Source organism: Oculina patagonica, chromosome 3 (genome assembly GCF_052425735.1).
Source record: "Oculina patagonica isolate OP01 chromosome 3, crgOcupat, whole genome shotgun sequence".
Lineage (NCBI taxonomy): Eukaryota > Metazoa > Cnidaria > Anthozoa > Scleractinia > Oculinidae > Oculina > Oculina patagonica.
This window is the reverse complement of record NC_135760.1, coordinates 18,038,580-18,066,256: the sequence shown is the minus strand read 5'-3', so window position 1 is coordinate 18,066,256 and position 27,677 is coordinate 18,038,580. Positions and strand designations below refer to the sequence as shown.

General features: G+C 38.7%; 2 protein-coding genes and 1 pseudogene across 2 annotated transcripts in view; 1 reads left to right on the top strand and 2 right to left on the bottom strand.

The window, feature by feature from the left end:
• Nucleotides 1-579: 579 nt before the first annotated feature.
• On the top strand, nucleotides 580-25,306 carry LOC144645333 (NEDD8-activating enzyme E1 regulatory subunit-like). The gene is made up of 22 exons (XM_078504874.1): nucleotides 580-702; nucleotides 3,633-3,736; nucleotides 4,107-4,167; nucleotides 4,477-4,507; nucleotides 4,660-4,731; nucleotides 5,351-5,430; nucleotides 5,900-6,009; nucleotides 6,858-6,967; nucleotides 7,232-7,294; nucleotides 7,696-7,759; nucleotides 9,728-9,819; nucleotides 10,643-10,702; nucleotides 10,878-10,938; nucleotides 12,824-12,896; nucleotides 13,602-13,677; nucleotides 13,888-13,927; nucleotides 14,805-14,891; nucleotides 15,363-15,455; nucleotides 17,469-17,512; nucleotides 18,099-18,169; nucleotides 23,905-23,954; nucleotides 24,934-25,306. The coding sequence occupies exons 1-22, from the start codon at nucleotides 605-607 to the stop codon at nucleotides 25,041-25,043; spliced, it is 1,650 nt and encodes a 549-aa protein (XP_078361000.1). The 5' UTR covers nucleotides 580-604; the 3' UTR covers nucleotides 25,044-25,306.
• Nucleotides 21,612-23,651, bottom strand: LOC144645873 (uncharacterized; annotated as a pseudogene).
• A 495-nt stretch (nucleotides 25,307-25,801) lies between the features above and the next one.
• LOC144647530 (uncharacterized) overlaps nucleotides 25,802-27,677 on the bottom strand; it is a 5,315-nt gene continuing 3,439 nt past the window's right edge. Inside the window, exon 3 of the mRNA XM_078507326.1 lies at nucleotides 25,802-27,666. Within this exon, the coding sequence (XP_078363452.1) occupies nucleotides 26,214-27,666 (1,453 nt within the window). The 3' untranslated portion in view covers nucleotides 25,802-26,213. The remainder of the gene's footprint in view (nucleotides 27,667-27,677) is intronic.

The following is a 27,677-nucleotide window of genomic DNA, read 5'->3' as shown; positions in this document are numbered from 1 at the left end:
ACATGAAATGATCAAATCCAGAGTTAAACCAGTTACCTAATGCCTGTGTATCTGAAATTATTTAATGCGGTTCTTGTTCGGGTACTATACCGAAAACATGGTGGATGGCCTTATCAAACCGTACCTGGACTCTTTAATATTTCTAGCCTGCTGTCCAGTCACTTGAGAGACTTCATAAATCTCAAATTAGGTTTTTAGCAAGTAATCGAACAGCAGAGCCGAGTATGTCAATACTGTCATCAAATGAAACTTGTATAATACTCGAATTGAAAATAACAAAACGCACCCGGCACCCCACAGTCCTTTATTATTTGCTCAGTTTAACCTAACTGTTGACTACGTTAGGTCCTTTAAAAAAGAACGCCTGATCGCAGGTTAGAATTCAAAACAGTTTCTCCCATCACATGACTGGCTACGCAAGAGAGGTCAAAAATTTCCCAGCTAAGTGAGGGTACTGTTACTTGCATGGTAGAACCGGGGGTAGAACAAGACCCTTCGATTCTCCTGCCTCTAGGGGACCCTCAGGAGTAGGCCCTAAAACTGGTATCCGCTGTACATCGCTGTACAGTGATTGCGGACTTCTGACTGGCAGTACCCATGCGCAATGAAAAGGAAAGCTGCCGGTTCACCGGAATCTTCAAGAAAACAGAAAATGTCAAAGGTAGCGTTGGATAAAAACAAAAAGTATGATCGCCAACTTAGGTAAGAGAAGCAAATGCGCAATGCAATGCGAAAAGGGGCAGTTTATCTAGAACGCAACAACTTGCGAAACGCGCGAAAGGTCGGAATCGAATTCTGGGTCCATCGATCGATGATACGAAATCTCACAGAGCTGTAGAGAGAGATTTCGAAGTTTTTCAAATTTAATAAGCTACACTGTGAACCCTAGTTCTCCAGGCAGAAAAAGATGTGTGATACAGAAAGAAGCTAAGCAATGTAGAAATTCTTTATCCCAGCTCATGGCCCTAGTGGCTACAGGATCGTGACCTTTAAATTTTATACAATGACACTGTCAATTTCACGTCTGTAAAACATTTTCAATCTGTCACCACTTTACCTTTTCACAAAGTTTTTTTTTTGGTTGAATTTTTAAAATCTGCTTGACATATCTTTCTTATTGATTGTGGTTGCCGGTAATTTAATCCAATCACAATCCAAGACCATGCCAGATCCTCCAGCTGTGCAGCAGTCCAATTTTTTAGAGAAAAAAGTTTTACTTAACAAATGGTAAATGTCACAGCATGCATTATTGAGTTACAGATGCACGTGGGAGGTTGCTAAGCACGAAAGACGCGTACGCCTCGGGCGACTCTAGCTTCTTGAGTGCTTAGCAAACCTCCGAAGTGCATCTGTAACTCAATAGTGTATTTTGTGACGTTTACTATTTGTTTTATAGCACAACTTTTAGGAGATTTATTAAAGTTTCTTTGAGGTAAAAGTGCGCACGATAATTTGAACAATTGCGTGTAGTGCTCGCGTAAACGCTGATGAAAACCTAAAAGAAAAAAACAAACAAAACAAAGTTTTGAATTATTTCAAACTTGCATTATACCTCAAAGTCTTTCAGCATTATGGAGAAATGGTTTTTCTTATGTTTAGCTTTTCAAATTCACAGAAAAATCGAGCAAACAAGTAAAAACTTGGGAAGTAGTAGCACTTTCTTGTGCCATGTCGCAACAGATCGGCGCGCGCGCTCAGGTTCAAGCATACGTCAGCGTGCACCCATGGGCAAATAGTAGACGCTAAATTAACCAATCAGAACGTGCCAATCATTACTTTAGTTGTGCTATAATGTTGGTCATTGAAACTACTAAGGCTCAATACCAAGATTGTTGCTGTTTACTGTATTTCCTACTTTAGTAATACACCTGTCAATGTTAAGCCCCAGGTTGGGGAGGGGGGGGGGGCAGGCAGACCCAGGGGAATTTTTGTGGAAGCTTGAGTCAAATTCCCACCCCTTGGGAAGTTGTTTTCTGTTATTACATGGCAACCATGTCAAATTCCCGACCCAGGGTAGCACCCAGGCGTCAAAATCCCTTCCCAGGGGAAAGCTGGCTAAGTCAATTTCCCATGGGTAGCCCCCCCCCCCCACCTGGCGGCTTTACATTGACAGGTGCAAAAACCCCAGCAAAATTCAACATTCTTAGATAGAAAGCCAGACGAATACAAAAGTAATGTGCAACATGCAGGTGTCTGAGAATGAACCAGCACCTGATCTAATCTGGTGCCTAATTATATCCAGACGTACCTGAAGTCACAAATACTCTGAGAACAGAGAACGTTGGTAGCCGCCCTGCAACAGGCAGCAGAGAAAGCCTCATACTTTATCTTGCTAAAGCGTGATGACAAAGTGTGGCTCGGCTAGTTTTTTATTTTCTTTTAAACTCATGTCCCAGCCAGCACCAGCTCTTGTGAAGCCTCCCTAGGGAGGGGCCCCGCCATGGCAGAAGGCAGTCGAGGAGTAGGGGCCGAAACTGTTTGCCATGGTTCCTTCTGACGACTTCCAAGCTGGATCCAGCATTGGAGCTGCTGGCTGGGAAGCACCATTGATAGTGTTTTACTACCTCTTCTTTTCAACTTTCTCGGTTTTTGGATATCCCGATGAAACACTGTCTTTTGTGTTTGACATATTATGTCAAAAGTAAAAGAATTTGCTTTGTATTTGCACTACTATGCTTAGTGATTGGTTTAAAAAAACTTACCATTTTCTCAACCAACAGAAGTAAAACCAAAACCAATCATGATTCACTTTCACATGTTTTCCCACACTTCAAATGCTGGCTATTTGCAGTTGCTTTGAGTTTGATTGGTACATTCAGACCTCTCAACCTCAAAGAACTGGAAATCTGGAGAGCGAGGTAAAAAAACCGGGAGATTCAAGTAAAAACCGGGAGATTAATCAACTGACGGACAAAAATAACTAAAACCAGGTGCTAATCAAGAGAAGGAGTTTTTTTCCTGTTTTAGCAACACAAAAATTAACGTTCTTTTCACGGCTTGTGTCTTCTATATATGGGTTTCGATTGAAATACAAACTAATGAAATACCTTTGCTGGCTACGGATTTACACAGAATTGGCGCAAGACAATCGCCTTGGTAAGCCAAAAATGACATTATACAAGAAATTGTATCCTTATAGCTTGTGACTCTGTTTATCGTGAGATTTTTGTGTCTTGTCGTGAGACCGTGAGATTGAACTAAAAGTCGTGAGTCTCACGGCAAAATCATGAGACTTGAGAGGTCTGTACATTGGATTAAAATAAATTACTATATTTAGAGAGGAAGCCACAATCAGCTCTAGCTGGTTTAATGTGGGTCCTCTATCCAGGTCAAATTGGAATTTGGAAATGTTGGTTTTTCATTAGGGAGGAAAACGGGAGAACCCAGAGAAAAACCCTCAGAGCAAGGCAAGAACCAACAACAAATTCAACCCACATATGGCACTGGGCCGGCATGTAACCAGGGCCACATTGGTGGGAGGCAAGCGCTCTCACTGCTGTGCCAACCCTGCTCCCCTGGATTGTCTTAGTTTGTTCTTTGCGATTGGCCAGGATAATAAATTGGTTTGGGTTTTCTGACACTCAATTAGAAAAAAACTCTTGTTAAGGAATATGTGCTTTTTGTGTGTTTAGGTTATGGGGAGATCATGGACAAGAAGCTCTTGAAGGAGCCAAGATTTGCTTGATAAATGCCTCAGCCACTGGAACTGAAATATTAAAGAACCTTATTTTACCAGGTATAAAATCTTTGCATTCATGCTTAGTAAACGCACTTCTGCAGGGCTAAAATACGGGTCACAGGTTGACAACAAAATCAATTTTCTATTAGTCTGTTAGTGACAGGATTGCTTTGGTGATTTTGACTGTAGTTCACTTAGTGGCATACTGCCCTATAAAAACTGTGACCTGTATTTTAGCCCTGCCGGACACACTTGGACATTGTTAGTGATTATTTGATTTCGTGCTCATTTAAAGATCTCCTGCATCAGACAGAAGCCCAAGCTATAAACCTTCATATTCTGCATGAAGGCAAACATATAATTTTCTCTCGGTTGTCTTATTTTTATGACCACTGTTTTAAAATAATTAATATGTTATTGTTTTCAGGTATAGGATCATTCACTATTGTGGATGGACAAAAAGTCACTGGTGAAGATGTAGGCAATAAGTAAGTGATTGTAGATTAGGACCCAGTAAGGTGGATAAGTTGTTGAGTTCTTAGGCGTGAGTTGGCGTGAGATCAAAGGTTTCAACTGGCAGATGTGAGACTCACGCCTAAGGCGTGAGAGTTGACAGGTATAGCTTTGTAGGAACCATTGCCAGTGATCATCCTCAATTATGGTGTCTCCAAGCTACATGTAGACCATAACTTAACATAACCAATCAAGAAGTTTTTGGTTTATTTGTTTGCTATCTGTTTATTAACCTATTCATTTGATATTAATTGTGATTTTCTGCATTTTATTCTGTGTTGCAGCTTCTTTCTGAACAAAGACAGTATTGGAAAGGTATGGGAAACAGTTCGAAATGTTTGTTAAATAATTGGACATTTTCTATCACTTCTGTCCAGTGAAATGTTGTTGGAAACCATCGAAATGGAACTGTTTGATTCTTTGATTAAATTATAAATTTATTATTAATATTTTTCTGCTCTTATTAGTCTCGTGCAGAATGTACCACTGAGTTTCTACTTGAACTGAATTCAGATGTTTCAGGAGATTTTCTTGAGGAGGTAAACATGAACTTTTATTGCATATGATGTAGTTAAAATTTTGGATCTCAGTTACATGTAATATTTCAGGTAGTTAATTGTTTTCTAACTATTTTTTGTGGAAAAAGCTGAAGGATTGCTACCATTACTGATCAAATAATTTGACTTGAATTCTGTTTTACAGAGTTAATTCAAAACTAAAATTTATGTTGATTGAAATAATGACTTGTCTTTGTGCATCAGGCATGTGAGAATGTGTGGAGAAATTATTGATGTGTTGGGTTGACCTCTGCAATGAAATTTTGTTTATAATGTAGCCTACAGTCTAAGAATGGTTTATTACATGTAGCAATCTCGTCCCCAGAGGCTGGGATCCTTCTGGTCTGCACCAGGGATCGAGACCTCTGGGCTAGACTGAAAGCCCGCCAAAAACAAGGCCAAATCTGATTGGCTGTCAAAAACTTGTTCCTTTTATCCACAATCTCCAGCGCACATGCACAATCGCACCAGAACCAGGATTTCCTGGTTCCGGTTTTGGATTTCTCCAGAGCCATTCAGTTTACTGACCGTTGGTCAGGGGGAATGCTGGCTCTGGGAACAAGTTTGTACATGTAGATAAAATTTATTATTGTTTTGTTAGACCACAGACTGCCTTCTACGAGAAAACAGTGATTTCTTCAAGTCATTTACTGTGGTTATAGCAACCCAACTTCCTGAAGAGTAAGTGGATTGAGTGAGATGCACTTATTATAATAATAATTTGTTGTATGATTTCTGTAAATAGTGCAAAATAATTAACAGTCTAAAAATTCTAAAAAAAAATTTGGTGTTAAACCGAATTGTTTGCTGTATTAAAGTTATGAAGTAGAGAAATTTTTCAACAATGACACGAACATGGGACAAAGGAAAATTCTGAGTCTCTGACGGGAATCGAACCCATGGCCTCTTAGAAACTGGTTGGGTGCTCTAACCAACTGAGCTATGAGAGCCTTTTGATCGTGGTGAGCTGGGCCATTTACTAGGTTGATATGTGACACGTGCCTGCATGCTGCTAAGATCAGCAATGTCGAAATCATCAAGTCAGGCCTGCGGAATAAAAAGAACTTATAGGGTTGGGGGAGGGGTGGGGGGGGGGGGGTTGGGGGTATCAATCATTTCATTTTGTAAAAGGCTATTGTTTTATTTACAGAACTTTGTTAAAACTTGGTGTATTGCTCTGGTCAAGCAACATTCCTCTGTTAGTATGTCGCTCATATGGCTTTATTGGTTGCATGAGAATCGTGTTACAAGAGCACTGTGGTAAGGATTAGCAATACAAACTTGGCAACAGTACTACTAAATAAATGCTTTTACCTGTCAAGATTTTTGCACCCAATTTTTAAAGGGACATGGTCAGCTTTCACATTTTGAAAAAAGTCCACCTTAACCCGAAATCAAAATATGCGTAGAGAACCTTCAGAATCTTCTCAGTGGTTTTTTTTTTCCCTCTAAATTTTCCCATTTAGTGAAACACTGAGTAGATTGAAGCAGATTTCTGATGGCTCGTTTTGAAATAAGTCCACAGTGGTCTTTTTTCAAAACGTGAAAACTAGTGTCCAGGTCAGCGCGGTAAGAACACTGGCCATGTCCCTTTAATTTCATGCATGGGATTTAATACTTTAATAATTGATAAGATAAACTGTTTTAGTGGAAACTGAGCCATGCTCTATTGATAATCTGTAAATCTTAGGAACAGTTGCAAGCATGTTGCTATTTAAAGGGACAATTATTTATTATTCTTGATTTTTGGTCTAAAAAAGGTTTTAGACTGCAATCCTTTAGAATTTCTACTAACAGTAAAACATACTTGCCCTCATTTTCTCGGAGTGATAGTCAACTTGTCTGCGCCTCATTGACTATTCAGTCATAGAAAACAGGCTCACAGTCTAATTCTTAATTTGAGACAGCTTGCAAATGTGATAGTCAGTAAATATCCCATTGACAGAAACTACTCAGAAAACATTTTGAGTTCTCCAAACAAGAGTCAAACCCATGGCCTACTATACATTGTACACTGGTTCAGATGCTCTACCATTGAGCTACATGACATATTTTTTATAATTTTAACCATGTGTTGTTCTAAGCCATGATTTTGTCCTCTTGTACAGTTGTAGAGTCACATCCTGATAACGCACATCCTGATCTGAGATTAGACAGACCGTTTCCTGGCCTTGTAGAGTATGTTGGTGCCTTAGACCTTGACACCATGACAAAACAGGTACATATTATTAAGACAGTTCTTTGCATTTGGCTTATCCCACAGAATGAGTGGCCTGGTAACTGTTAGTGATTTAAATCAAACAACCATTCAAAACAAAGAAAATTTTTTATATTTAAAGTGCATTAAATTTATTGAGTACCAGTTTTTGTCCAAAGGTTTTTCTTTAAGTTTTGTCAAACTTCCATTAAGTAACTCTTTACATTATTTTCTTTTGCATTCTAATTTCTTTAATATCTTTTTTTTTTTTTGCTTCTGTCCTAGGAACATGGGCACACACCTTATGTAGTGTTGTTGTTAAAGTATTTAAACAAATGGAAAGCGGAGGTGAGTCTTTAAATAATGATATACTTCTTATATGAAATTTAGTAACCCTACATGCAATATTAAGACACTGACTGAAAGGTAAAGTCAGTGTTAATGTCGAGTGGCCCATCAGCCTGGCTCTTACCGGTAACTCTGGTTTCTGTAGCATGAAGTGACTAGGAGTAAATTATTTTCTACATGTACTTCAATCTATGGGATGCTAGTCCATTGCAAGTTTATCTCCAGCATTTGATTCACGGATGGCTTTTTATACAATACACATTGGAGAAGAAAGACATCATGAGAGTAAAGTGTCTTGCCCGTTTTTACAACTAATTCAAATTCCGGGCAGAAGTAAATTAAACATGATGGTCTTGATTGACTTGTTTTGTTTTCGTTTGTTTTTTTGTTTTCTTTAATAGCATGATGGTAGACCACCACAAAACTACAAAGAAAAAGACTTGTTTAAGAAAATGCTGAGAGGAGGTAGGTATCTTCCGAATATGAGAGGGTTTCCTGAGGTGCATCTGCCATTGTCCAATATTGTAACTGAGTACCATATTTTCTTGATTAAAGGCTAGGTCTCGAATTAATCTGCGATCAGGTGTTCTTTTTTTTTTCTCCCTTCCCTCCGCCGCGAAAAAAGAATGCCTGATTGCAGGTTAGTCTGGAATCAACACTGGGTTTTCATAGGTGGAGTTGTAAATAATCCCGTCAAGCATTTTTTTAGGTATAAAAAGCTGTTGTTGTAATGGCAAGATATATGGCTGTCAAAAATAATGTATTTATAAAATTCCTTGCTTGATAACCACCAGGCTTTAATAAACTGCTATGTCAAAATAATAAGTGCTGGGTCCACTAGGCCAATTTTTAAATAAACATGTGGGGTGTTAAATGAGGGGGGCAAAGGGTTTATGCGTGACACGTGAAAAGGGCAAAAATTAGTCCGTGACGCGTGAAAATAGGGCAAAAATTAGGCCGTGACGCGTGAAAAATAGTTAGAAAAGAAACGTGATCCGTGAATTCTGCTGTTTCAAGTATACGTGACACGTGAATTTGGTTAAAACTTGTGCGTGAAACGGGATCACGAACCCCCCTTTGGTACCCTCTTAAATCAAGAAAATACTGTAAGCCTTTTCTGAATTTGCCTTTCTCTGTATCACAACAAGTTCAGATGCAAAAAAGTGAACATCCGATATTTATTATGAAAGCTTAAAATGCACCTGGTATTGTTTTGAAACCAAGGTAAATAGAACTTCAAAATGGCATACAGTAAAAACCCGTGAGTAAGAACCTAACATTTAAAAACCTGTTAGCTAGGCTAAAATTTGCAAATTAGATACCATTTTTATAAGAACAATTTGGCCTCAAATTTGGAAACAGGTTCTTTTTTTTTTAAATTGATTAAAAATGTTTACTTTTGGGAAATACCTTTGGGCAAAGCATTACTGTGCATGTATATCATGTCATTCTTAATGATTTAATAGTGGTTCATTTTTACATAAGCGCTTATATGGTATGCAAATTTTATACAAGGAATAGGCCGAATACCACAAAAATCTCCATAGCAATATTGAAATTTTTTCTTCAGAAATTAAGAACCTAATTAGCCTAAATTTGTGTTAACTTAAGGCGCGTTTACACGACAGAGAAAATTGGGTATGGACCCGTCAACAAATAAGTCCGGACCTGACCACTTTTGTAGAGAAACAGTCAAATCAAAACGGGGCCATAGGCAGCTATGGCCCCGTTTTGATTTGACTGTTTCTCTACAAAAGTGGTTAGGTCCGGACCGTTTTTGTGACAGGTCCGTACCCAAATTTCTCTGTCGTGTAAACACGCCTTTAATAACCCTTTATGTAAGAACCTGTTTAGGCTAACCTGAAAAATAATAGGTTCTTACTCACAGGTTTTTACGCAGTTTTTAAAATAGACAAATCATGAGTGTACAGTCAAATCCAAAGAAGGCTTTGCATTGTTAAACAGATTTTTCTTAGGAGGGGTGCACCAATAACCACATAGTGCACCAATAACCACCTGCATCCTTTCCCTAGATCTGCCCTTGTGATGTAGTTAAAAATGAAGTTTTGGTCAAAATAATTTAAAGCTAGTTTGATTTGTATTTTTCTTTGCTAAAGGTTACCGTAATTAATCTGGAACAAAGGAACACACACATCAATCTTACCAGTTTAAAATCATTTCGACCTGAAATTCATTTTAAACTACTATAATATTGCATGCATGCATGATTCTTGTGACATTTGGAACATTATTTAGGTATTAAAATCTGTGAAATAAAATATGGATGAAAGGTGCCAAAAATGATTTTACAAAAAGAAACCAAATGTTCGGGCAAATTCCTCAGTGGTAAATCATGTTGCCAAAAAAAGCGACAATACTAGCACTTAAAATCTCTGTCTGATGTATTTATACATCGTATTTTGCCCCCATCAGGAATTTTAGTTAACAAAGATGGCGTGCCTGAAGAAGAAGAGAACTTTGATGAGGCCATAAAGGCAGTAAACACAGCACTTGTTCCTACTAGGGTAATGGAAACATATTTCAAGTACATGTACTTTGGATAAATTTACTGTTCAGTTGACAGGTCTTTTATAGGCGAAGTATCACAAGGATTTTGGTTGTTTTTCTTTTGTCGAAACTGTGCTATTACCTCTACTTGTTTAGAAAATAATCCTAGAACTCCAAGAGAAAGATCCTGATCGTTTCTAGCGTATTTTGGATAGAAAAGTCGGAAAACTTTTTCAAGAATTTTTCAAGTTGTAATTCATTTCGATCCTTTCCATCTATGGCCAGAGACACTCGTCGACAGTTTTAGTATACTAGGTGGTAATTTATAGTGAACCTGGAAAATTATTTAAAGGCTTCTGTTACAGTCAAAACACCTCAAGCGTTCCTGTCAAGGTTGGATTAATGATTCCATTATTGCAAATTTGATTTCATTCTTCGTTTCAATATTCCATTCTTGAATTGAATATTGCAATGTTCAAACGGCGACACAATTCAAAACATGAATGTTGATTGGATTGTTGTCTGGCTTCACGCGACGGGCACGTGGGAATGGAAAATGTCGTTAATATGCAAATTGGGGAAATTTTTCCTGAATGAAATTAACATACGAGTTTTGAATCGAGTCGCCGTTTGAACATTGCAATATTCAATTCAAGAATGGAATATTGAAACGAAGAATGAAATCAAATTTGCAATAATGGAATCATTAATCCAACCTTGACAGGAACGCTTGAGGTGTTTTGACTGTAACACTGAAATATTTCTTAGTGTTTGAAATTACACAAATTCCCTGTGGTACTTCCCCTTCAATTCTTCACATACTATTTTCATATTTTACAGATACCTAGTGAAGTTTCTAAAATCTTTTCTGATGATGCTTGTAGTAATAGCATTCAATCTGTAAGTATAAAATTTTCTTTGTAAAATGAGGACTTCATTCAAACATTTAAAAAAATCAAAAAGTATTTTGTGCTGTTGAACAAACGTATGGCAATCAGTAAAAAAGATAAAGAATATTTCATACTTGGGCTGAAGTCAGTGGATAATTCAGAGTATATTTTTTTCTTTTCTTTAGAGTAGCTCCTTCTGGATTTTGGCAAAGGCAATGAAAGAATTTGTTGAAAACGAGGGTGAAGGTTAGTTACTCGTATTCAATGTTCATTTGAAATCTGTGTTCTCCACTTTGCCATTTTTATCACAATTCATTTGTTTGTCATTCCTTTATTCATTTTTTTCTTTTGTTCGTTCTTTCATTCATTTACTTCATTTGTTCAATTGCTCTGGTTCATTAGCTAGCTGCCTCCTTTTTTTGTTTGTTCTTTTGGTCATTAGTCGTTCGATGCAGTGTCCTTTTTTCTTTGTTTGTTTGCCCTATCGTTCTTTCATTCATTTGTCTCTTCTTTCATTCATTCGTTCGTTCGTTCGTTCGTTCGTTAATTCGTTTATTCATTCGTTCGTTCGTTCATTCGTTTGTCTCTTAGTTCGTTCTTGCGTTCGTTCGGTCGGTCGCTCGTTCGTTCGTTTTTTCGACGTTTTTGCTTGTTTACAAGCTAAAAACGTAGAATAGGGGTTAGTGGACAAAATTTGGAACCACATATTTGTAAACTCTCAAGGGACTTTTTTAATTTCTCAAGGGATTACTTTCCGCTGTGGGTGATCACTTGCGATCTCGTGAAAAAAAACGTGACTTGTCACATTTACAAACGTTATATAACAATTTTAAAAGTGACATGTCAGTTTTCTTATCTCAACGCACGTGTGTCTGAAAGGCGATCTATAAAACGCGTCGCACAAACAATGGATTGCGTAACTAAAACACGAATAAATAATCACTAGCACTTACATCGTTTAAAAATTACAAACGTCAAAAATAAACCATACCAAAAAACTCGCTCTTTTCAAAGATATTATTGAAGTTAAAACAAATGCAAGAGATGGGGGCTTCTTTTAGCTTAGGAGCGGTTAAAAATTAGGCCAAATTTGGTCGCTACATGCAAGCGCAACTCTATTTCGTCATCAGCCTAGGTCGTTAGGGACGTGACCTCGCTTTGACAGGGAATGACAGCAATGTTGCATGAATCGGCTTTACAACATGCGATCGTATCTACGCAGTTCGAGTGGAATTTCAGTCAAAGACAGCAAAATTCTTTCTTATTTCATCTTCAAATATAATTCGAAAGCATTCACTGTATATATGGCTTTTGTTTAATCCTGGGTCTTGATATCCGACCCTCGCAGAGCCTAGACAAAACGCAGCTTGAGTGTAACGATTTGTTTACGCTGCAATTATATTTTGCTGTTTCATTTGCTAATTTCGCTGCCGTAATCGACTGCCTCGAAAGGTCCTTGCAATTTTAAAGTATAGAATTGTCAGATCTCGCTGAAATTTGCACTGTTTATTTGTGTAATGTTAAGGAATATGTGTATAAATACCCGGCGCGGACGAGCCATTTTTGACAAAATTATATGGCTGCATTTCCTCCGCGAAGATAGGAAATTGTTAAACTAAACTACAAAGAAACTGTAATGATAAGTTCAAAGAACAAGGCACAGGATAAACCTTCGACTCGTACTTCATGCAAAAACGTCGATATCTCGAAGAGACTTTGATTAATTTCATTCGTTTGTTCTTTCGTTCGTTCGTTTGTTCGTTTGTTCGTTCTTTATTTCGTTCGTTCGTTCTTTATTTCGTTCGTTTGTTCGTTCGTTCGTTCGTTCGTTCTTTATTTCGTTCGTTCGTTCATTCGTTTGTCTCTTTTTTTCCTTCGTTCTTTATTTCGTTCGTTCGTTCATTCGTCCTTTCCTTTGTTCCTCTGTTCTTCCATTCACAATCATGCTCATTCATCTTGTTTGTTCACTCATTTAATTATTATACAGCTTCCTACATGAAATTGGCATAAAAAAAACTTTTATTTACATAAAGCTCCCTTCCCTAGATCTCTCAACGTTTAACCAGGAAATGTTTTTAGTCCTAGTGAACATGATTATGGTTAAAAAGTTACAATCCATAATTTTCCTTAGGAGCCCTACCATTAAGAGGATCAATTCCAGATATGACAGCAGATTCAAAAAGATACATCGAACTTCAGAATCTGTAAGTGCTTTTACAATCTTTAAGATAACTGAAAATCTTGAATAACGTATGTCTCCTCCAGTTCCCTTTGTGCCAAAATGAAACTTGGTAATACGGTATTTGAACTGAACTGCAGTTACACCCGCTCTCAGGGTTACGTGCATAGCTGTCTTTCCACGTCCATCTTTCGACGTGTTGCTTGAAATGAGCCAATCAGAACCGATGCATACAAGTTCAGAAGGTCATGCTAGTGGGCGGTGATTGGCGGATTTCGATCTGCCTTTTTTGTTTAGCACGTCGAAAGATTGTTGTTGATAAAAAGCCGCTATGCACGTAACACTGAAAACGGGTGTAAGTTTTTCATTTATCTCTAAAAGATGTCATCATGTAATCCATGAAGAAGGGCCAAATAAAAGAACCAAAAAAACGTTTGTCTAGCAAGAAGTTATTTTTCAACAAAGTGGTACAATATAGTTTAAAAGTGTGAGCAAAAAACAAAAGGAAGGGAAAATATCCTCGCTCTTTTCTCTCCATTCCTTCCCCCTTCTTACCTTTCCATCCTCTGCCAGTTTCTAGGGAAGCCCTGTGGTTTACACGATGTTTAGACTGGTCAGGAGAGAATTGTAGATGAAAATAGCCAAAACAAAATTAATTTTTAAGTAGTGAAACATTAAAGTGCAAGAGAAATACTTTAATAAACAAATATAACCTTTTTCCTTTGCCCAGATATCAAGAACAAGCAAGGAAAGACATTGCTGCAGTAACTCAAAGAGTTCATAGAATATTACTTGATTTAGGAAAGGTGTGCTGTTAGTATTTTTCATTTAAATGGAAAAAAGTGCTTTATGGTTTTCATGATATTTGTCAAGACCTTCTGGCTTTCCTTTCTTCTCTTCCCTTGTCTTGCTTTTTCTTTACTTTGCCCTTTACACAAGTTTGTGCGTGAAAATAGCGCAAGGGTACGTCTATTTGGTTGTTTGTTTGTAACTAATATTCATTGTATGTTTTACAGTCAACAGATACCATTCCAGATTCTGAAATTAAGCTTTTCTGTAAGTAGATGTGACTTGTTTCAGCTGTTTATACATGTAGGTCTTGCTTTGTTTGTAACTTCTTAGCCAGTTTCCCTTATTTATTTATGTAGCATACAACTTGATAACGCGAACTGAGTCGCTTGCTATCACCTTGTGGAACGAGGCAAGAAATTTGCACGCACTACAACCCCTACTTCCATGCTTACGAAAACAGCGTTTCTAGAGAGGAAGGGGCCTGCTACAAAACCCAGGGATCCCCATATCAAGGGAATGCGTTTACCTGTCGGAAATTTTGAATTAAACCCAGGGACACTGTCACAGGGATTTTCCAGGTTTTCAGTAAAAAGAACTAGAATTGGCGAAGTACTCTTGCTTGTACACGAAATGCACCTTGGATATCAAAATGAATATATAAAGTACATTGTCATTGAAGGAAGTGGGGAGCCATAATTAGTTTTGAGCTGTCAGGCCACAAGGGCACAACTTACTGACTTAGACTGACAAAAGTCAGGCTTACTTTTTCAAGTTGAGATCTAAAGTTCCTGTTATTCCTTCACAATAATATCACTTGTTTATAGCTTATATACAAAGGCGCAATAATTTTTTACAAAACTTGACCACTAATGGTAGGTTTCTCAGTAAACGTCTTTAGGCTCTTGAATCTTTGAAGTGAAGTTCGTGACAGTGTAACTTTAAACCCCTCAAAAGTGTCCAAACTGGGTGTGACTCAAGCTTTTTTTACCTTCCCTCCCCTCCCTTCCCTCACGTCACATTTGTCATGCTTAATCGGCCTGGACTGCCAACAATATGGCGGTGATGACGTCGTTTACTCTCCATGTTCGCGTAACGTTTAGCTCAGATTTTGTTACCTAATTTATGTTGTGTTATTTTTTAGGTAAAAATGCGTCCTTTTTGAGATTAATTCGCGGCCGGTCGTTGGCTGAGGAATGTGAGCCGTCAGTTGCCACGGCAAATGAATTAGGTTCGTTATTGTGTAAAGTTCTTGAAATTTCATAAATGTTCATAAATATCCATAAGTTTTAAGGCTCTCAAAAATAGATCTCCTCAACATGGATCATAAGCTGCAGTTTACATAAAGTGTATAAGACCAACACTTAAACACACTCTAACGTTATGCAGGCAGCGTGTCCGAGTGGTTAGAACGCTGGACTTATATTCCGGGAATCGCAGGTTCTAGCTTCGTTCTGACCACTCACTCCTGACTAGCTGGTGTTGTTCTAGGTAGTAGTCCTGAGTTCATTTCTTCAGCTATGCTTCTAAATAGCCAACTGGTCTGCTTCTTTTGAGTTAGGATTGTTAACCATCTCATTTTCATTTAGTACACAGTGTTTGTTTACGTTGGCCCTGAAAAGCCCCTTTAGGGAGTGGTTAACTAAGATATATATTATTATTGTTGGTCAAAAATTAAATTTGGAGTTTTTTGATTCGGTAGGTGGTTATCTTGACGATCCCGACAGCAATGTTGTATTCTACGTCTTGTTAAAAGCGGTGGATAGATTTTATACTCAGTACCACAGGTACCCAGGTACGTTATTAAAATACCGTACAACACGGAGAGAATCAGTGGAAATATGAAGAGTTATTTTTTAAAATTCTCCTGGTCACGTACAAAAACCTCCATGGCTTTGCTCCAGCCTATTTAAGCCGGCCCCTCCGCGCGTGCGTGCTCTATATGAGCTGCTATTTAACTACACGCCTCATCGTTTATACGATCAAGTAGCTAACCACTGTCTATTCCAAAGACTAAAACGGTTACCTATGGTGACAGATCCTTCTCAGGCACTGTTTCACCAAATCTCTGGAATGACTTGCCCATTATAGTCGAACAGTGTTCTACATTGACTCTTAAATTGAGATTAAAAACTTTTCTTTTTAACGGTGTCTATAGTTGATTAGGTAAATAACTTATTGTAATATATAGATTTTGGCACGCCTAAAAGCGGGAGCTCCCCATTTATTTAATTTTCACTGGACTTACAATGTTTTCATTCGAGTGAATAAGCGGCCAAAGTACTAATCGTTTATGGCGGTTTGTAGATGGGACACAAATTTAAATAGCTCACGGTTATACCGGGCGGTTATACGAATGTCCAGTACGACAAAAATAATAATCTTAAAGCGGGGCAAAATCATTACTCATGGCACGAAAAATTACTTTAGAGTACAGTTTATCTGCTTTCAGCAATAGAAAATAGTCCGATCCTGTTATAGTTTCGCTTTAGAGACTCCACAATATCTATTACTGATATAGGATATATTCAACGTGCATTACAGTCTGTCGGATTTCAATGGTAAGTGCCAGTCTGCGGATCCGGAGTCGTGAGTCAATCCCAGAGGGTCATTTTTCTTTTTCCTTTTTTTTTTTTTTTTTTTCCCGTGCAATAAATGGTTTGTTTATTCTACCGTTTCTTTCGTGCTCCTTTCTGCTGGCTTTACAGATAGCACGAAATCATCGTGATTATGGCTCTCAATGTACTTTTTTGGCGTCGATTACTTTCTAACTAATTTTCCACATGTTTACTTTTCTTTCAATCTTTAAATTTTAAAGCTTTTGGCCTTGCTTCACTTGCGCCCTCGGCGTTCGCCCATCCGCTATCTATGTTGATCATGAAAACTCATTTGATAGTGTTCTTTTCGTATGGGTGCTCCCCGGGCTGTAGGTGCTAAAAAGCATTGAGACTTCCATACGTTATAAAATGCGTTTTTAAGCACCTTATTATCATTATTATTATTTCTACATTTGTATCACTGTGGTCTAAGAAGTGTTTATGTTGTGGTTCAATTTAATCCTTGGTTCAAATTTTATTTTTCTTTGTTTTTGGGTATGGCAATGTATGAGAATGAATTTAAACCAAAGGAAAATAAAATTTAAACCAAGGATAAAACTATAAAATTGAACCACAACATTTAAAAAAAAAATCTGTAAGTGCAGCTTTATGCGGTGTTACGGTATTGATGTTGGATTACAGCACCGTGATCACTGTTAAAAAGACAAACGCTGAAACATTAAGCAAAGGCCCCGTCCACATTAACCCGGGTAAATTTGAAAACGCTAATGACTATTTGACGTCAGCGTTTTCAAAAAGTCCCGGTTTCGCCCGTTTTCGCCGTCCACACTACACCACCTAGCCGGCGTTTTCAAATTTACCCACTTTGGAGAGCGTTTTTTGAAAAGTACCGTTTTCGGTGACCGAAAACGCCGTTTCAGTGTGGACGGTTGGCCTATCTGGGTAAAAAAAGATGCGTTTTCAAATTCACCCGGGTCAGTGTGGACGAGGCCAAAGAATAGAACTCCTATTCTACTAGCCAATTGGAAGTTGGCGTCGCCATATGACGCACGTTACAGGTTCTTTTCGTATTTTATTATATACACTTTCCCTGGGAAAGAAAATCTTAAAATGGCCCGGTTTAGGAAAACGCCGTGGCATAAACGTAGTGTGGCTGTTGCGCGCACCGGGTAATGGACCCCTGTTCATTCCCTTGTACTAGCAGTTAAGCAGAAGAATCGTTAGCTGATATCACAATGTTGTTTTATCAGGTTATTTTGATGACCAAGTGGAGGCAGATGTGGTTAAGTTAAAGGTGGGTTTTTTGTGACCTGCGCATTAGACAGCGTAGAAGACATTTAGCTGCAGTATTAAGCAGTGCTTTAGAGCGACTTTCGATTGAGTGTCGTAAAGCCAAAACCAATTGAAAGTAATAACTCCGGTCAATCACAAAGGACACACAAACAATCCAGTGAACCAATCAAATTGCGAAGCCAATACTTGTAGCCGCCGCGAAGCGCGGGAAAACGTGCATGAGTGAGTCACGATTGGTTTTAGTTTTACTTCTGATTGGTCGAGAAAGTGGCGCGAGATTTTTAAACCAATCAAAAATCAAAGCAAACGCGAATTACTTTCGACACCCAAGTGAAAATCGCTCTTTACGCAAGGTTTGGTTTTGCAATTATCCCCAAGGGTAGCAAAGTCCGTCAACATTTAGTAGTTTGCATCAGTTGGTTTAAATAGCGATTTAGTGAAATTGGGAGTTTGGCAGCCCGCACCATTCCGCTGTTTAAAAGTCAGTTGATTCGCCCCAACTCTCCGCATCCAAACAAGACAGTTCATGAAACACTTATACAGTCAGAGTACACTTCTTAAACACTCTGTGTTTTAATCTTTTTCAGAGCTGTCTAAGCTCGTTACTTCAGGAGTGGTCAGTCAACGCGGATGTGAAAGAGGAATACGTTCACGAAATGTGAGTGTATTTACAATAATATTTAGATTATAAAATAAGTTTTGCTTCTCCAAATTTTGCTTAGGCACCATTTTTCTTTGAGATTGGTAAGTCAACAATATGAAATGTACTAACTAGTTGGCGTTCATCCTTAGTTTTTTTCTATGAAATTCATTGAGTGTATACCAATGTTACAACTCACTCTTCACTCTAAGTCAAAATAAAGGTACACATATCGGGTGGGGGTATCTCTTATAGTGGACGTAAAAGTGGAGGGATTTTACGAAAGTGTAGGGAAAACTGTCATTACGTTTTAAGTAGGGCCTTATGAACTATCTCGAACAGACGCCCCAGATGGTTGATTGATTCGCTAAGTATTTTAGAAGTGAAAAGTTTAGAAAACAGATGCAGTAAAGGGGGCCATTTTTTTTTTTTGAATGTATATGGAAGGGTAAGGGTTTGGACCTCAGGGCGAACCACCCCTCCCCCCGATCCTTGTCTGCGTCTCTCCCATCCCCTTTCTTCCATCCCATTGAGTAAAGCACTTCCTATAGGCCTTTCCCAAGATATTTGAATCGCGGAGGAATCTGGGAACGCGTCGCGCGAAAGCGAGGCTAGGGTAAGTACAATTTTCAAAATGGCGGCAAAGGAAACAGTTCCTCATGGAGTAATTTATTGCTGTGTCCCACTTTGTCATAATTATAGTGGCAAAGTCGTGAATGGAAAGACGGTGAAACTTCACAAACTTCCAAAGGATAGTAAAGTAAGAAAGATTTGGATCGCTAGGCTCAAAAATGTGCGTCAAAATTTTTCTGCAAAGCCTGGAACAAGGGTGTGCAGCATGCATTTTAAAGGCGAAGAAGGCCCAAAGCCGTGGTGTCAGTTTCCAACGTTGTTCCCGTCGAAGCCAGCCCCGAAATCTCCTCACCGACGGAAAAATCCTTTGTCTAGCAGATCGCGGGAATCGTTTACATGTTTGAAACTGCCAACTCGTCAAGAGCTTTTATACAAAGATTCATCGAAAACTACAGAAACTGCAGCTGTGTGTACTGGAAATAACTTTGATGAATGTTTCCATGACTATACTCCTGCCAAGGTATGTACGATTGACTCTGGAGATATTTCCAGGAACGGATCAAGAGATACAGGTGTTCAATTTCGTTCCAATTCTGTTGACAGTGGTGTTCAAACTGCAGTTGAAATGAAAGATGTTGGAATACAGGTCAACTTGCCTTTGGTTACAGCAGAGGACCTTAAAGGCGATGACCCGAAAACCAGATTTTACACTGGATTCGTAAATTTTGGAACATTCATGGTAATTTTTACCAGCATATCACAGGTAGCTGGAAAGCTAAATTACTGGAATGGAAAGGATTCACTAAGGCCAAAAGAATATTTAGAAAATAATGTCAAACAGAAGCCAGGGCCTCAAAGAAAAATGAGACTTGTGGATGAGTATTTGATGGTGTTCATGAGGCTAAGGCTTGGACTACTGGAACAAGACTTGGCACAGAGATTTTGTGTCTCAGTCAGTACAGTTTCGCGAGTTCTTATTACCTGGTACAATTTGCTTGCTGAGTATTTAAAGCATTTAATTGTGTGGCCAAGCAAAGACATCATTGCAGCCAATATTCCTTAATGTTTTAAGAAATTTCCTAACACCAGAGTAATCATAGATTGTACTGAATTTTTTATTGAAATTCCCTCTTCCTTAGTCAATCAAACGATAACATACTCAAGTTACAAGTCACATAATACATTTAAGCTTCTTGTTGGTGTAAGTCCTACTGGAGTAGTCACATTTTTATCAAAGTTATGGGGAGGCAATGCATCTGACAAGCACATTGTTAAGGAAAGTGGTTTATTTGATCTACTTGAGAAAGGTGACAGTGTGATGGCAGACAAGGGGTTTACAATTCAAGACTTATTGGATCCACTGGGTGTTACCCTTAACATGCCTCCCAAACGAGAATCAAATAGACAACTGTCAAGGCAGGAGGTTGAGCAAACAAGGAGAATTGCTGCTGTGAGAATTCATGTTGAGCGTAAAATGGAGCAAATAAAGAATTTTAGGATTCTGCAAGGTGTCATCCCAGCTACAGAATGGCATAATGCAGACAATATTGTGCTAATTTGTGCAGCTCTTTCAAATCTTGAACCTCCTCTTGTAACTGAGAAGTAATTATCAACGTATTGAAGATAACTTTAACTTGCCCCTCCTTCATTTTTTTTTTTTACAGAGAATTTGCATGAATAAATACTTATAATGTGGCACATTTTACTTCATAAACCATTGCTCTTGTCCCAGATTATTAGTTTACTAGATTTTCAATTTGATATTCTTTGTTCCATTTGATGTTGTATGTACATGAACATACAACAAATGCAACAAATGTAATATACATGTATTTCTACTTAGTATGGGATCAATATCAGAGGAAATAATTTGCTTTAAAGAATGAACATTTTGATTGTGACCTGCTACTTGTGTCTTCCTGTACATGTATTTCTATAGTTGTATTTTTTAAGTTTATGCTCTCATATATGTGTTTTGCAACAAGTTTTGAAAATCGAGTACAAAATTAATTACTTAACTTCATTATCTATTGAAATCGCACCCCCCCCCCCCCCCCGCAAATATCAACCTGGGAAAAGGTTAGGGAATGTGGGTTTTTTGATTGCATTTGAAAGCAGTTTTCTAAGTTTTTGCTTTGCAAAATTAACCTTAGTTGGGATGAGATGGGGATTTGGCTTGAGCCCAGTTTTCTTGCAGTCATTTTTGGATTCCGATCATAATTGTGCAAGCACTCACATTACCTCATACAATGCTGATATTCAAAACCACAGGGATAACCTTTTCTTTGAACATTTATATTTGGTTATATATTTTTCCTCTGTAGTTCTGAGGATATATTGTACAGAATTTCACATTCTTGTTTTACATTATGAACCCACTGTTCTCTGGTTCTCATGTCTAGAGCACCAGTGATGTTTTGTCAGAGAATACAGCCATTAAGCTAACAACATATGTGGCAATTTGTATCTAGTTTTACAAACTATCTTGATTTGGGTGCCAGATAGTCATAAACTGGTGGGATTTAACCAGTTAACGTGCCCCAGAGGGATGGGGGGTTATTAACATTTGTAATGATGTCAAGTGAAATCCCTACTTTATCCTGGGGTGGAGGGGGGGGGGGGATTTAACCGATAAGTGCGTTGTTCAACTTAGTAACCACTGTCTGCACACTGTTGTTTCATAATATGTTTATATTAACCAATAAACATTTTTTTGTTGATGAAAGAGTCCCCAAGTTGTGAGCAATTCTTTGAGCCCTGTGGTCAAAAAAAGAAGTTCTTCTTACAAGCCTTCATGGAATAAATGCATAATCTCGTAACACTAGTCAGGAAAAATAGGATGCAAAAAACTTACATAAAAAAGACAAGTATTACATGTATGTTAAAATCAATAACTTTTTCGGTCTAGTCCAACTTGAACCCTGGGGTATGCAAGTTCTTGAATGAGGAATGAATCAAAAAAGTTTTCTAATTTCTCCAATATAGGCAACCAGAAGTATGCATCAAACCTAACTTTTTCATGAAATATGCAGCCATCAGTTCCCTTAGCTATAAACAATCCCCAATGAAATTCTGTTACAAACATTTGTTGATAAAGCTGATAGAAGTACTTATGATTCCTATTGAGTTTCAGACAGGTAGAGTTGCCTTTTTGTGTTTTAATGCAGATGTGCTGTTTGAGCAGCACACCTAATAGGCCCTCTTCATCTTTTACTTGGACGAATTTGAACTCTGCTACACCAGGGGTTTCCTCTGCTGGATCGTGCACAATACGATCAGGACTTGCCCCCAAAAGCCATGAGTCTTCTTATAAAAAAACCACAGTTTGTAAAAGAAAAACCATGGTTTCCCTCAGTCTCCATTTTGTCAATAAAGGAATCTGCAATTGCATCTTCATTTTGCGAACCTTGAAGCATTGCAAAAGTTTGTGGAACCTTATTAATCATTAACAGTTCCTTGAGAGTCTTTGAAGGAGAAGTGGTTGGTTTGAGGGAAGCCACACGCTTGCATTTTGAAGCAGTAATTCTCCCTTTTCTATACAAATACCAATCAGAATTGTTACTTTGTAGCCTTGTTTTCTTTTCCACTTGTTGGATTTCTTCCTCCGAAAAATTTAGTTTTCTCCTTTATTTTCCTGCCTTTTTCCCTCTATGTTCTTTAGACTCGGGGGGAGGGCAGCAAATGGTGATATGCACCCCACATGAAAGAAATTATCCTGATCTGATTCTAAGGATTTTTCTAATTCGAGGGTATCCACCTGGGTTCCTTCATGTATGGAAGCAGTCGATGGACTCTCAGTTAACAAACAACTTGTTACTTCTTCATGTGCTCCAACATTGTTGTCACTTGAAATTTCATTCTCTGAAAAAACAGTGTGCTGCTTTTCAAGGGCAGTAAATATTGCACTTTGAGGACTAACTATCCTCAGGCTATCTAAAAGGTTAGTGATAACAGAATTAGATATTGTGGGACATGGTTTGTATGCTCCATCACTGGGCACAGCTGCTAATCTTAGTACTTTCCCATACTGGTGTTTTACTGGTCTGATTTCATCTATACGTTTGGGACTTAGTTTCCTTTTGCGTGGCTTGTTCCACTCACAAGGTTTGGATGTACAGGCAATGTTATCAGAAGTAGTGTTGTTATGGCTTTTCACATAATCCTCCAGAGCAAACAGTAGTGCTGTGATATGATTGCAAGCCTCACCTAACCTGAAAACAAAGGAAGAGTAGGGGAGCATTGAGAAAAGGGGTTTTGCTTTTAAATGTAGCTGATATTTTCTCCGTTCACCTTCTTGTTGACATTTTTTATCAGAACTTGGAGTACATTTTGGGATATTAATTTCATTATTATAAATTCTCACTTACCCTGCTGTACAGTTACAGTCTGCTGAAAACACTTTAGCTGTTTCTTTCACTAGCGAAATCCAAGTGCTGTAAACGCAGTCTTGACGCATGGATGGTAATACTGTCGCCTTCACAAAGCAGTAACTGCTCGTATCACTGATATCACTAAACTCGATCTTTTGCACGTGTCCATCTTTGAAAAATTTAAATGCTTTGAGTTGTTTGAAACACTTCATATCTTCCCTTTGGAAGAATTTGCAGCTTCCATAAACCAGATAGTTTATGATGTCTTTATAAGTAATCGACGGCAGCTTCGAGAGATCCCTTGTCCAGTTGTTCAAGGTTCTAGGATCTGGAAGAGCTTCGGATGGACCCTGTAGTTTTTCAGCAGCTCTAGTTTCTTGCGCTTGCTTCTCTCTCGTTTCCCTTTCTTCGATCGTCTCAGTCCCATCTTTCCTCGCCTTAATTACACGCTCGATAAGTTCTTGTTTTCTGCCAGTTGTTTTTAAACCGCGTGCTTTAAGCCATTTCTGCAGTTCGTCTTTGCGGGAACTTACTTGCGGCCATTCGTTGTCTGCCATATTGGAAATTGTACTTACCCTAGCCTCGCTTTCGCGCGACGCGTTCCCAGATTCCTCTGCGATTCAAATATCTTGGGAAGTTATTCATGTCAACATTGAATTGAAGGGTAGTAAAGGAAAAATGTGCCCCAACAAGTGAGTCGTTGCTTTGTGGGGATTTCAGGAGAAGAGACTTTCTGTAGTATCTCGTTTATTTTCGTGAACGAAAAAATCACCGTACTCTTCGGGTAGTAACTCCATCTCTTGGTTTCAGGTGTCGATATGGAGCCAGTGAATTGCATTCTGTTGCTGCATTTATTGGAGGTAATTAAGCTAATATGATGTTTGTGTTTCAAGGAAAAAAGTTACTTGTATGTAGAGGCTATAAGAGAATGTCTTTCCGCGTTTTATTTGCCGTTGTTAAAAAAGGCAAGCGATTCTTTGAACGTTTGTGTGTACTAATTTGAAATTTACGCTCAGAGCCCACTTGTTTAAAGCACGATTCACTAAATGCAGGTTAAAAGTGAATTTCGATTTCAGTTTTGTAACTATTTAGTGAGGTTTTCTGTTTGTATTTTCGGTTCTTCTACCTCCCCTCCCTTCGGATTTTAGCCCCCCTCCAGCTCTAATTTTTCCATACCAACTTACTAAGGAAAAGAAAAAAGTTTACAGGTAGACTGCAAATCAAAACGTTTTACCAGAGTGGCTTTCTTAGAATACCGTAAAATTCCGGTTATAAGGCCCCCGGTTATAGGCCCATCTACCTGGAAACAAAAAATACATCCGATTATAAGCCCCTCCGGATATAAGCCCCCTTCTGCCGAATGACACTACTGAACAGGGCTAAATGTTGCTTTGTTATGCGTTTTTTACTTAAAAACGTATTTTGATCAACACTCCCGTGGCTCGTTTCGGAACGTTTTTTTTATTCCGCTTATAAGCCCTCCCGGATATAAGCCCCTCCACTTATAAGCCCACCAAAAACCCCTTATGAAGTTGTATAAGCCCAGGGCTTATAACCGGAATTTTAGGGTATACATCAATCATTACTCCATTTCCAAACGGCTTTTTCTGCCTCCTCTCTCTCATATAAGCTCCACAATTCTAATCTCACCTGAAGACCCTCCAAATTTCAAAATTGTACAAGCATAGGGCTGATGACCGGCATTTTACCGTGTCGTGGCATAGGGCCTCAAATGACCCTGTGCGTGGCCTTCCGATGCGAAAAGAACGAGAAGTTTTGAACAAACATTTTCGTTACGTTTTACTATTATAATTAAATCAGAGTATCTCTCCTTTTCAGGCGCAGCGGCTCAAGAAATCGTGAAGCTTGTAACCCATCAGTTTGTACCGTTCAACAACACATACATCTACAACGGAATCACCGGCTCTTCTACAACTTTACAACTCTGAATTCATTACATGCTGGACAAATTTCTTCCTACTTTGAATTCTAGAATGAAAAAACACAAACAGCCATCGAATACTCCCGCGTCCTCGAGTAATACGCTAAAAAGAAGTTTTGCAAAGCGAAAACTTAGAGTTTGGCTGTTTGCAGTTAAGCAAACAAGGACGTTTGCTGTGGGCTATTTTTTACCCAAGACTCTAGCATTTCGTATTGGATCTTTGTAAATAGTTAGCAAATAGGTAAATTCCTGTAATAAAATGTTTTATTCGCATTTCCAAAGTGGCTGTCATTTACTTAGGGTGCTTTCCATTTGTCAGAACTTGCCGTCCGGTCCAGTGGTTTTAAATGTGAAATAAGTCTTTTGCACGAGATTTTCCCACAAATCCACCATAACAATGTATAATATTTATGTATTGACTGATTTGACAGGACTAACAACGGAATTCTGAATTCGGTTCTCGAATATACCGGTCTTATACCGGCCAGTTCTGACAAAGGGAGAGCGCCCTTAGTCTAAAAAAAGGTTTTCCGTGTAACGGAGCTCGGAACATAACATTATGTTCGCTTGAAGTTACACGTGCGAGGAAGAAGAAAACCCTTCGGATAAAAGGCGGTAAAGAGCATCCGCGTCGCCGGATAAAAAAATCACTTCGAACAAATCGTACCAAACTTAGATCTCCATTTCGTTTCATTTTGCTAAAGAAGTCTGGGAGCTTAGACGGACAACAGGCAGGATACATAAAATGACAAAACATAAGCTCATTTTATTGATCTTTGTACTTTACAGATCATTACAGCTACTTGATTACAATCGACATAACTTACACAGATCCATCGACGCTCGTTGTGTTCTTTAATCAATGATATTATACTTCTCATGTCAAAGCTGTTTAAATCTTAATTCTCGTAGTTCAGGTCATGTAACTTACCAATATGGCTATGACGAAAAAATGTTGAAGGAGCCTTATATGTAACAAAAATGGCCAAACAGTTTGTCCAGCTAGGGCCGATGATGAATTAGTTAGAGGTCTACTCTTCCTTTGCAACAGAGTACGATAGTTTTCCGTGTAACTTAAAACTAAGGCGGTCTCCTTAATCGAAACATCTTGCTCAACCTCCACAGCCACCGCATCCACCACATCCACCGCAACCTCCGTAATCTCCGGAGCTCTCTCCTACCGCCGCTTCTCTTCTCTCTTCTCTTCTCTTCCTTTCTTCCTCCCTCTCCTTTCTTCTCCGCTCTTTTTTCCTCCAACTTTCTTCTTCTTCTTCTTTCCTTTTCGCCACTTCTTTTCTTCTTTCAATTTTCGTCTTGTTTTCTCTTGCCACATCTCGTTTTCTTCTCTTATTCTCAGTTTTTCGGCTTTTCTCATCGCTTTTCCTCTCCTACTGTCCTCTTCAGTTTCAGAGCCAAATTCTTTGTCAAGATCATAGCTTGCGTATTTCAAATTTGGACCATCATGAAAACCCAGAGCAGGTTTGCACATCAATGCAGTGTTTGTAGGTACCATGGTGCTGTAGTACCCTGCAGCTAAAATCATTGGCGAGAGTCGATCAGCTTGTCTGTGTATATGATAACAAGGCCACGACTCTCTTGACTCTTTTGGAACGTACGGCTTACACAATAGGTACAGAATTGACACTGACAAAGCAAGGGCGAGAATCTCTGGTAGGTCTTGACAAAATGGAGATGTGGTAATGATGCCTTCCTTTATATCAACTGTCATGAAGCTGTTGGAGTTTATATCTATCTGGTACAAGCCTCCTTTGAATTTGCGTACTTTACACCAACCTTGCTTTCCTTGTAGTCTAAAGAACTTAATCTCCACAAAGCAATTCGGTTCATCTCCATTTGTGGCGTCCATCTCTCTCCATTTGCCAATGCACACACCATAATCCTTTTCACCTCTCACTAGCATGGCTCTCTCGCCATTGCACGCCTCGTCAAGATAAACGCACGTCTTCTTGCGTTCAATGGCACAGATGTGTGGAAGAGCAGTTGGACTCAGGACGTGGGATGATGCTACAGTTTTACCATCAAGATCTACGATTTCCACTGCAGATAACGGATTGCTTCCTTGATTAGAGTGGACTACACGACACTGGAATAATTCGTTTCCAATTGTTGAATCAAGAAGACGATGAGTGGACGTCTCGCACAACAAGAGTGGCCTTGTCATGTCTTCTGGTGACAGCATCAACTTGGGACAGCTGAGGACCCTAATGGGATGATCAAATTGTGTAAAGAAAGTGCAGGGTTCGAGAGTGATGCTATGTTGCCGGAATCTTACAAAATCTACGTAAACGGTGAGTCTTACTCTACGGCTCTTTTGGCTTATGCCAACGTCTAAAGTGGTATAACGGTTAACGTTGGTCCATGGTCTTGTTCCCTTCACTTGAAAGCTTGATAAGCAATTCATAATCTTCACATTGTCAATCGCTGACAGGTTTTTAATTTTCAGATTTTCGTACCATGTCCCTTCACAAAGGGCTATTTTAATCATGCGCTCTTCGTTCACGATAAATGGAATGGAATATGCCGATCTCTTTGTGAAGACTTGCGAGAACACTAACGTTTTCCTATGATCCGCCAGTCGAATCGAAATCGGTTTGTATTCTTCGTCAAAATTAATTCCTTC

What these genes read in the sequence shown, in the direction of transcription:
- LOC144645333 (XM_078504874.1), top strand. Translation starts at nt 605, where the DNA reads ATGAAAAGGAAAGCTGCCGGTTCACCGGAATCTTCAAGAAAACAGAAA. An exon ending in CAGCACTTGTTCCTACTAGG is followed by an intron (nt 9,820 to 10,642) that starts GTAATGGAAACA and finishes CATATTTTACAG; the next exon opens with ATACCTAGTGAAGTTTCTAA. An exon ending in TTCTGAAATTAAGCTTTTCT is followed by an intron (nt 13,928 to 14,804) that starts GTAAGTAGATGT and finishes GTTATTTTTTAG; the next exon opens with GTAAAAATGCGTCCTTTTTG.